The sequence below is a fragment of the Phlebotomus papatasi genome, chromosome 3, assembly GCF_024763615.1.
Source record: "Phlebotomus papatasi isolate M1 chromosome 3, Ppap_2.1, whole genome shotgun sequence".
Taxonomy (NCBI): Eukaryota; Metazoa; Arthropoda; class Insecta; order Diptera; family Psychodidae; genus Phlebotomus; species Phlebotomus papatasi.
Window position 1 is genome coordinate 5,490,533 of NC_077224.1, and position 9,942 is coordinate 5,500,474.

At 35.3% G+C, this 9,942-nt stretch overlaps 1 protein-coding gene across 1 annotated transcript; it reads left to right on the top strand.

Annotated features, from left to right (window-relative positions):
* The first annotated feature begins 455 nt into the window (after positions 1-455).
* LOC129806542 (synaptic vesicle glycoprotein 2A-like) lies at positions 456-8,777 on the top strand. Its single transcript, XM_055855208.1, has 5 exons — positions 456-1,231; positions 7,282-7,966; positions 8,034-8,157; positions 8,213-8,497; positions 8,557-8,777. Exons 1-5 carry the CDS (start codon positions 750-752, stop codon positions 8,652-8,654), a joined length of 1,674 nt encoding a protein of 557 aa, XP_055711183.1. The 5' UTR covers positions 456-749; the 3' UTR covers positions 8,655-8,777.
* Positions 8,778-9,942: the final 1,165 nt, after the last annotated feature.

The window sequence follows — 9,942 nt, forward strand, 5'->3', positions numbered from 1 at the left end:
GATATTGGAACCACTTTTTATAACAATTTAATCACGAATAAACTGATGGGAAAATTGTGGCGCAGAAACTACCCGAAAGACTGCAATAAAGTGTTACCTGATGTAAATTTAATGAGCAAATTTTGCTCATTAATTATTAAACGTATTTATGCCATTTTTATATATTTAAACCATTTAAAACAATTTTTGTGACTCGAGTCCACTTTTTTATCACTGAATGAATCAATTTCTAAAAGCTCTAGACAAAAATTGCACATTAGGACATATATAAGCAACAATTAGTGTGAATCGCATTAAAATTTTAATGTGAAATTCTCTAGTATGATACGACGGTTAGAAAAGGTAAGGAAAACTCATGTAAGATTTTACCAATTTTTTTTTAGACTTTTTTAATTCATATTTTTTTATCTTTTCTTTCTATTAATTTCCAAAATATTGCATGCTTTTAAACAGTCAAAGCTAGTTATCATTTTATCTAAATTACTAATGCTGTGAAGTCTCTTCAGACTCGCTCAGTAAAAGTTCTAATTTACACAACAGGCTGATGCTGAAGCGGATAAAGCTTTCCAATGAAAATCATTGTCTTAGTGCTTCTTGTTCGTCTCATTCTAATCAACGTTTCCAGCAATTTCATCCCTATATAAATGACACATTCACGCAGATTCCATTGTCAGTTGTTCGTTGTCTTGAGCTTCGCAATGATCTAAGTCGATCATATTGCAATCTTTTAGTGCTTTTCCGAGTGCGCAATGGGGAACAGTGTATGTGAAAATGACGGACCAAATCAGGATCATCGTGGTGAAAGTAATGGGGCAAAACGGGTACAGGATCCAGAATCTGTTATCGCGCCAGTTGAGATTAAACGTGATCGTCCAATTGCATTTGAAGATGCCCTCACTAAAGCCACATTTGGCAAGTTCAATTGCTTCCTGATTTTCGTGTGTGGAATGAATCTGGCTGCTGTTCTGTTGGAGACACTCGGGATCAGTTTTGTGATACCTGTGGCTCAGTGTGATCTCGAGTTAACTAATAGGGACAAAGGTGTCCTCAGTGCCATTGCCTTCGTCGGCATCATCATAAGTTCCCATCTTTGGGGCTTTTTAGCTGATACCATGGGTCGTAGGGCTGTGATCATGCCATCACTCTTTGCTGCTTTCATCTCAACCATCTTCTCCACCTTAACCAATAATTTTTGGGTGTTTGCAGTATTGCGCTTCTTATCGGGGTTTTTGTAGGTATCACAAATATAAGTGATAAGAATTAAGTGATATAATCGCACTGAATGATTCTTTTATCTGCACAAACTACTAAAAATTTTATTACCTATATTTAAAACTATATTAGATGAGATTTATTCTTTAAATCCTAACTCTTTATGTGGTCAGACGTGAAGACTAAGGTCTTCCGACTGGAAAAAACGTGATCCCCTTCGTCCTTTTTCCGAATCATAAGGGACCAAGAATTAAAATCGAAAAATCGGTATAGGGTTGAAGGAACACCTCTTCGACAGGCAACCCCTATTGAAACATTTGTCAAAATTATGAAATTTATTTAATATATCTTGTAAAAAATAAGTAATATGATGTTTTTTTTCTATAATCTAACTTTTCTTATTAAAAGAGATCTTCAAATTTCATATCCTAAATCGGTATTTAAAGTGTTAATACAGTAGACTATCGCTCAATCGGCTCTTTTTCAATCGGGCGAAAAATGTTGTTGACAATTTTTATGTTCAATTATGAAGCTAATTTGCTTAAATTCGCTGTAGTTCTTCCTATTTTATCGTGATTCTTTATAATTAAGCGCTTTTTGTGAAACTTAAAAAGGGTTTGATGCTCAAATCTATTGATAAACCGGATGACATTTTGCCCCAAATGCCCAATTGAGAGAGAGAGTCTACTGTAAGTATGGCATGATAAATTCTTAAACTGTCAATAGGTGTTCCTTTCACCTTAATTACCTTTTCGGTTATCATAATTTGGTAAAATCTTGACCGATTTGGAAAGCTCTCTTAAATGCTACAAATATTCAGAACATCGAAACCTCGTTTGACCCTAAAGCGGTATTCAGACTAGAGGTTTAGCCCAGTTCCCGTAGGTCTCAAAATCCTAAATAGCGTGCAATTTAATTGCTTTTTGAGAGCCTAATAGGTTATTTATTTTTAATAATCCAATCATAAGATATATTTTCCCAAAAAATCATGATTAATAAGAAAATAGAGCAGCTAATCCACTTGGCTAAGCCTCAGGTCTGAAGCCCTTATAAGACCGTCTTCAAACTAGAGGTTTAACCTATAGTTTCCGAACGTCTCAAAATCATTGATAGCATCCAATTTAATTTGTTCTTCTGATTCAAATAGATTAATTACCCTTAATAGTCTATTTCTAAGGCAAAATTTTCCAAAAATTTTCAACTGATAAGAAATTAGAGAAGTTAAGCCTTATGGCTAAGCATTAGGTCTGAACCCGTATTACTAGGAGCGTTAAAATAAACAATACATTTTTGAAAATTCAGTCTAAAATATTTTGAAAATAAGTTTAAAAAAAATTAGTATGTTATAGCTAAGGTCAACACCTTTCCAACGAAAGGTTGTACATTCCCCACGTTGTACCCTAACCTGAGCTATAAACGAATATATTTTAAGCGAATATCGTTGATGCTTTGACTGACTGATTAAATAAAATTTTATTATATTTAAAAATAAATGAATAAAACTTACTTGAATCGATGTTAAATTAACTCTTTTCCGTTGTGATTTTCGATTAACTATATTTTAGAGTTAATTTTACTTCTATGTAAGTGTAATATTCAAAAGAGTTGTTTCAACTTTTTTTGTTCTAAAATTTACATAACAAAAGAGTGTAAATAAGAATTTTTAAGAGTGAAGATAACTCTTTTATTCAGGAAATCACTATATAATATAACTAAACAACTGTCTTCCAATTGATTGAAATATTGATTGACCTGATACACACATTTTTTATACAATAAATAATACGCTGTCTCAACTATATTAATAACATACATTTACGTATGAAGTTATACATATTAATATAATAATAATAATAATATATTAATAATTATAATTTACTCTACAATAACAGGAAACAGATAATAAACTCAAAATTTTACTTGATACGGTGGAACATATAAAAAATATAGAAACTGCTATGCTATAGGTACTGGACTGGTACGGGTTACTCGACTGTAGGTGTAGCGTAGCCCAATTTTCAAAGTTCTGAAAATTTGAATTAACAAATCTATTTTAGTAATTTTGTAATATCTTATAGTCATGTTCTCTTAATATTCAAGACTAGTCGAAGATTTATCAAAAAATTCTACCTTGATAAGAAATTAGGAAAGTTAAGTCATGTTGTTAAACCTTAAGTTGTCTTCAGATTAGAAGAGGTTTAACCTATTAAACAGAGGTGTGCAAGAACCGTTTGAAACCGAATACACGTCAAAATAAGTTTGTTCTGGTAGCGTTTTGACTATTGACGTACATGTTTCATTTGATGTTTATTCGGTTTCAACGGTTCTTGCACACCTCTATCTTAAAATATTAAATAGTGAACAATTTTATTATTTTTTGAGAACTTAATAAATCATTTATCTTTTTTTTTTTTTTGAATAATAAGAAACACGGATTTGACCTAGATCCTTCTCCTCCTTTATTACTCGGACAAAGATCATTTATCTTTGATAAATCCAATCCTACGGTAATTTCCAAAAAAATCATGATTGATAAGAAATGAGAGCAGTTAAACCATATGGCTTAGACTTAGGTCCGAAGCGCGTATTATGCCCTAGACTAGATAGACTTACGACTTAAGCCGACAGACAGCTTGGTGGGAAAATGACTGATAATTGAGTGTATGTTATTTTGCGAGACTTGCTATTTTTTGATAAAAATTTCAAAAGACAATGGGCAATACGGTCCGACCTATCCCCACGAAGATCTATACCATCGAGTAGGTATTGGTGAAAATATGTTCTTTAACCCTTTAACGACGAGACACTTTTTACGGACTGAAAATCAACATTAAAAATTAAACTGAGAAACATAATCAATGATAAGTCTTACATTTAACCTTGGAAAGTCCAACAGAGTCTGATTCGGTGTATTTTGTGCCTCTATGAACGATAGGGACAAAAATAGCCCAAAAATTTAAGTAATTTTTTTGACAATACCAATGAATAATATTTTTCGCTTTAATGAAAAATATTACGTATGAGTATTGTAGTTTTTATTGCCCAAAAGGGTTTTGCTTAAAAAAAATTGGAAGTATAAATCAATTATGAATTTGAGAATTTAAAAATTCGCCATTTTTGAGCATAAATATTTACTACATAGCAAATAGCTAGAGACTTGCAAAAAATATTGTAGATTCCTTCAACCTTCTACTTTACAATTATGCACAGACATAGGAAAAAAGGGACAGATAATCCTAACCGGCTTATGTAGGTGAGATTCTTAACGTGAGCTAACTCGGAGTGCATGCAAATTCGATTTGATGCTGAAGTAGGGAGACGCCATTCAATTATCTTGAATCAAATTCGTGAAATTATACAAGTTTTGTATTTGAACCAAAATGTCAAGGATTTGGATGAACTGACAGAAAAGTGTTATATGGGTGAAATGTAGACCAGAATGTTCTCTATAATTTTGCCGTAGAACTTGAACTCATCGATTACTCAGAAGCCAAGATAAGCGAGGTTTTTTGTTTCTTAACTCGTTTTTTCATCCAGAGTTCCCCTAGTAGTCATTTGTTGAACTTCAACTATATCAAAGAATTGTTGTATTTTGCGGGACTTTCCATTTAAAACCCTATTTTAAGTGTCTTGGTGGAGTAGAGGCAGTCAAATTGGCATCTGAGTGATTTCAAAGCGTTATTATGGGAAAAATCAATTTTTTCACACTTAAACGGCAAAATCGGAGTGATAGCGTAGTCTGAGTGGAAAATGATGTATGGACGAAATGTAGAGACAAATGTGCTCTACAATTACGTTGAAGTAATCATCAAAATCGGTTCAGCGACAGTCGAGATAATTGAGGTTATGTGATATTGAAATTGGTTTTTCGACTGTGGCGCCCCTGGTGTTGGTCCCACAAAGTTCAAATATTCTAGAAAGTTGTAGCATTTGGTGAGATCTTTCGTTTAGCCCTCATTCATCAAAATCGGTCACATAGAACCGGAGATATGATTTTTTGAATTTCGTGAACTTTGACCCCTCATATCTCCGGTTCTATTGAAACCACAGCGCGCATACGCACCATTTTGGAAACGTCCTAGACTGGACTACAACATACTAAAATTTCATTAACTTGCACAATGCCGTTTTTGAGAAAAGTGACTTTGAATTTCGATGAATTTTGACGCTATCACAGCGCCACCTATGGTGACTTTTTGAACTTCCATCTGAAAGTGCTCATCGAGACGAAACCAAAAAGGTAAAATTTAGGTCGCTATGTTAATTAGAACCGGAGATAGAGGCCGGTCAATGTTCGAACTTTGACCCCTTATAGCTCGGGTCAGGGGTTTTAGATCGACTTAAGGTTTTTTTTGTTTGATAGGTATAATCAACGGCTACAACATACTAAAATTTCAGCCCGATACACAATGGAATTTTTGAGTTATTTAACTTATAAGATTTAAAAATTTTCTTTTTAAAAAAAGCGCCCCTAGCGGTGGTTTTATGAACTTGCGATGTTAGAAGGAGAAGTAGCATTTCATGAGAGCTTTCCAAAAAGTCCTCAGTTTTTAAATTCTGACAATTAGAACCGGAGTAATGGCCATTTTAAGAAATTTTTTTTGGACCCTTATAGCTCGGGTCAGGGGGGTCGGGGGACCTTAAGTTTGGTATTGATGGAAAGCCCTAAGGCCCAGCTATAACATACTAAAATTTGAGTCCGCTGAATGCCATAGGGGCGGAGCTATTGAGAAAACAAAAAAAGGGGGGTCTTCAAAATGGCGGATGGAGGGGTGGGGGTTGGGGGGTCTATGCACCAAGTTGCAATTTTCACCCGATATATAACCTTTGCCGAAAACCGCAAGTCGATATCTTTTTTAGTTTAGGAGCTATTAAGCTCCAAAGAGCGGCCGGCCGGCCGGCCGGCCGGCCGGGAACGTAACTTAGCCACATATATATTCGGAATCAGGAAGTGGCGAAACACATTTTGGCCAAATTTGAGGTCGATCTGACGACATGAAATTTTGTTAGGATTATAGTAGGTGAGATTGTTAAGAATCTCACCTAAAATAACTTTAGGTAGTCAGGAAAAATTATTTTCTTTATGGGACACCGGTGTTCCAATCGTCCTTAAAGGGTTAAAAATACCTTATACTAATCCGGTTAGAAATATTTCTTATACAGAAACGTTTTTTAAGCATCGGCATCCCTTTAACATATCACTCAGATCGGGTTAAGGGGGCAGCCTGGATTAGGTGGTTAAGAATTGGCTGTTTTTTACGATTTTTTTATGGAGAAGGAAATAACCAAGTTTCATGACATTACTATACTCAGGGAGGTGACATTAGCTCTGAAAAATGTGACCGATTTCAGTGTAAATTTTTTCCTGTTTTCGTACACATTTCACGAGATATCTCCAAAACTACGTAGGTTGCCAATTTGGGGTTTTCGGTTGCCTATTCAATATTAAGTTGGATTTTATTTTGCATTTATATTTTTTGCTATTTCATTTTACACTGACAGAAAACAGCTAATACACCCAAAAATTTTTTTCGGCGCGCTAGAAACATATGGGAAACATATGAAATGTCATGCCCCTGACTATACTACATATTTAATTCAAGTGCCTTAGTGTATTATTAGTATTCTTAGAGAATATACAGTAGACTCTCTCAAATTTGGCTATTTTGGACCCAAATGTCACCCGAATTAGAGAGAAATTCGGGCATCAAATTGTTTGAAATGCAACGATTTTTTGTTTACCTGCATACTCATATTAACTGTAAATTTCATGAAAGCCCCTTAATAATGCAAAATAACATCAAAACTGAGATAAAGTATGGTAAATTTGAGTATATTTGTTTTTCTTTCTTTGTTTCTCTTCATTCGATAATCATAATCGAACTTAAAAAATGTCAACAAACTTTTTTCAAATTTAACTGCTTCCTGAATTAAAAAGTAGCTCGATGTTAAAGGAGCCGAATTAGCGAGAGCCTACTGTATCTATCGATTTAAGCAATAAAAAATATAGATTTATCTTCACTTTGTAATTTCAGACTCCTCCCTAAAATTACTCTTTCTGTTTTGTAGTATTTCGGGATCTTCTGCAACGGTCTACGCCTACTTGGGTGAATTTCACAACATTAAGACGCGTTCGCGAGCTATAATGGCAGCATCTACCATCTTCGGTCTAGGAGGGATGTTGATGCCTGCCTTAGCGTGGGTTGTCATGAGCTATACATGGACTCTTGATATCCCTTTTATCGACATCACCTACAAACCATGGCGTCTATTTCTCATTGTTTGTGCCCTGCCTGATCTTTTTTGTGGCATCTCACTTCTAAGTCTTCCTGAGAGTCCCAAATTTGTGCTGTCTCAGGGCAAACAAACTGATACCATTGACATCATCCAACGCATATACGCCATCAATACAGGTGAAAAGAAAGAAACACTTAAGATTTCTTCCATCATTGAGGAGTATGAAAGCCTAGCTAGTAGAAAACATAATGAACAGAATGCCAAAGGAGGGTGGAGAGTTTTTAGGTCAATGTACAACCAAACCGCTCCTCTGTTTATGGGGGAACATTTGAGGAAGACACTGATTGCCTGTACTCTTCAATTTGGAATTTTTGTTACGTCAAATGGGATGTACATGTTCTTCCCCGACATCCTCAATCGGATCGCAAAGCACGTCGAACAGTCTGGTGGGAATTACACTGCGACTATTTGTGATGCTGTCCATGAGACCAAGATTCTACCTTTCAGCGAAAGTATGGTAAGTTCGATATGGTTGATCGTTGTTGGGGAAAAACGGACTTACACGTTTTCTTTTTGTTGTACAGTCTTGCGATCCTAAGCTTGACATTTCTACTTTTGAGCATTCTCTTGTACTGGAAGTTTTGTATGCTGTTGGATTCGTCCTGATTGGCGTTACCATAAATGCAGTTGGCAAACTCGCGATCCTGGGTAGGAAAATGAGAGATATTTCGAAGAGGTCATTGATTGATCGGGTTAATTGCAGTATTTGTGCTAATGGGATGCGGACTTTGCGGAATTGGCAGTATCTTCACGACCGTTCCTCTTCTGTCCATCTATCTCTACGTGAGTCTCCTCTGTTGCGGTCTGGCTGTGACGGTGGTTAATGCGGCAACAGTGGACCTCTTTCCTACGCATTTGAGAGCCATGTCCGTATGCATTTCCTTGATGATGGGACGCCTAGGAAGTGTCTTCGGATCAAATCTTGTAGCCACTATGCTTGAGTACAACTGCGAGGCTACGTTCCTGATGTCAGGAATCTCGCTTATCCGTTAGTTCCTTCAAGTTCTTCTCCAGTGAACCCCAATAATCTTGGTATTTTCTTTGCAGTTTGTGGCGTCTTGTCCTTCTTCATTCCGAATGTTCAAGTGAGGAGAGACAGAAGAGTTCGGGAAGAAAGACTTAGCATATCGTCTCTTGGACAATAGTGTAAAATGTTTCGATGGAAACAATTTGCAAAATCATTGAGTCGTTAAATAATTTGAGCTCATTGTTTCCGCGTAAACTCATCTGAGATCACAAATCAATCTATTGGGGTCAATTGATTGAAATGGAGAAGCTGCTGTTGACTGAAGAGAGATTTCCTCTTGCCTCTTATTACTTAACACTGTTACTTATAGTTTTAAAAATGTCTCATTTGTAAATATCAAGTGCGAGAATGGGATTATTTACCAAAATAAATATTATTATGAAAAAAATTTAATTATAAATCCCCTTTTTGTTTACTTAGCCGACTCAATAACAATGAGTTTCATCTTTTAGTTGATGCTCCAAGCAAAAATCTACACTCTTGTCTCGAGCTTTCCATTCAATGACAAATTAATCATGGTGTGATTTACTCAAGAATAACAACAATAAATTGCCAAGACAATCCTCAAAATAAAAAGAATATTTCGTGTGCAAATTTATAATCCCTCGTTGCATGCAGTTTTCAGTCGCAAGAATATCCATGGTGGAGGGATTTTCACCAAGAGGGATATTACACAAGTAAAACGTGCCGCTGGCAACAATCATAATATGATATTAAAGTTGATTTTAAGCCGCCAAATAAATAAACAGCTTCGCATTTTATCGCACAGTCCATGTGAAAATGTTCATTCCTTCTGTTCTTCTTGTAATATTAAACAATTCGCTTTTGCTGTGGCTGGAAGAAATGGCGAAACAGATACTAAAACTTCCAAGAGGTGCTGTAACTAAAATATATCGCATGTCCTATTCTAAACTATGCTATCGAGGACATGTGAAATAAGGAATTAAAATTGAAGGAATTAAAATCGTAGTAGTAGTACGGTACAGTAGACTCTCTCAAATTCGGGCATTTGGGACCGAAATGTCACCCGAATTAGAAAGAAATTCGGGCATCAAATTCTTTGAAATGCAACGATTTTTTGTTTACCTGCATACTCATATTAAGTTTACATGCTCATATGAAATGTAAATTTCATGAAAACCCCTTAATAATGCAGAATCACATCACAACTGAGACAAATCATGGCAAATTTACTTCATTCGATAATCATAATCGAAATTGAAAAATATCAACAAACTTTTTTCAAATTTAACTGCTGCCCGAATTAAAAAGCAGCCTGATGTTAAAGGAGCCGAATTAGCGAGAGTCTACTGTACTACAAACCACCATCTAGAAAATCAAAAAGAAGAAGAACTTGAATTTTGGAATGTCTTGGACTCATTCACAGTAACTAGGTTTTGAAATTT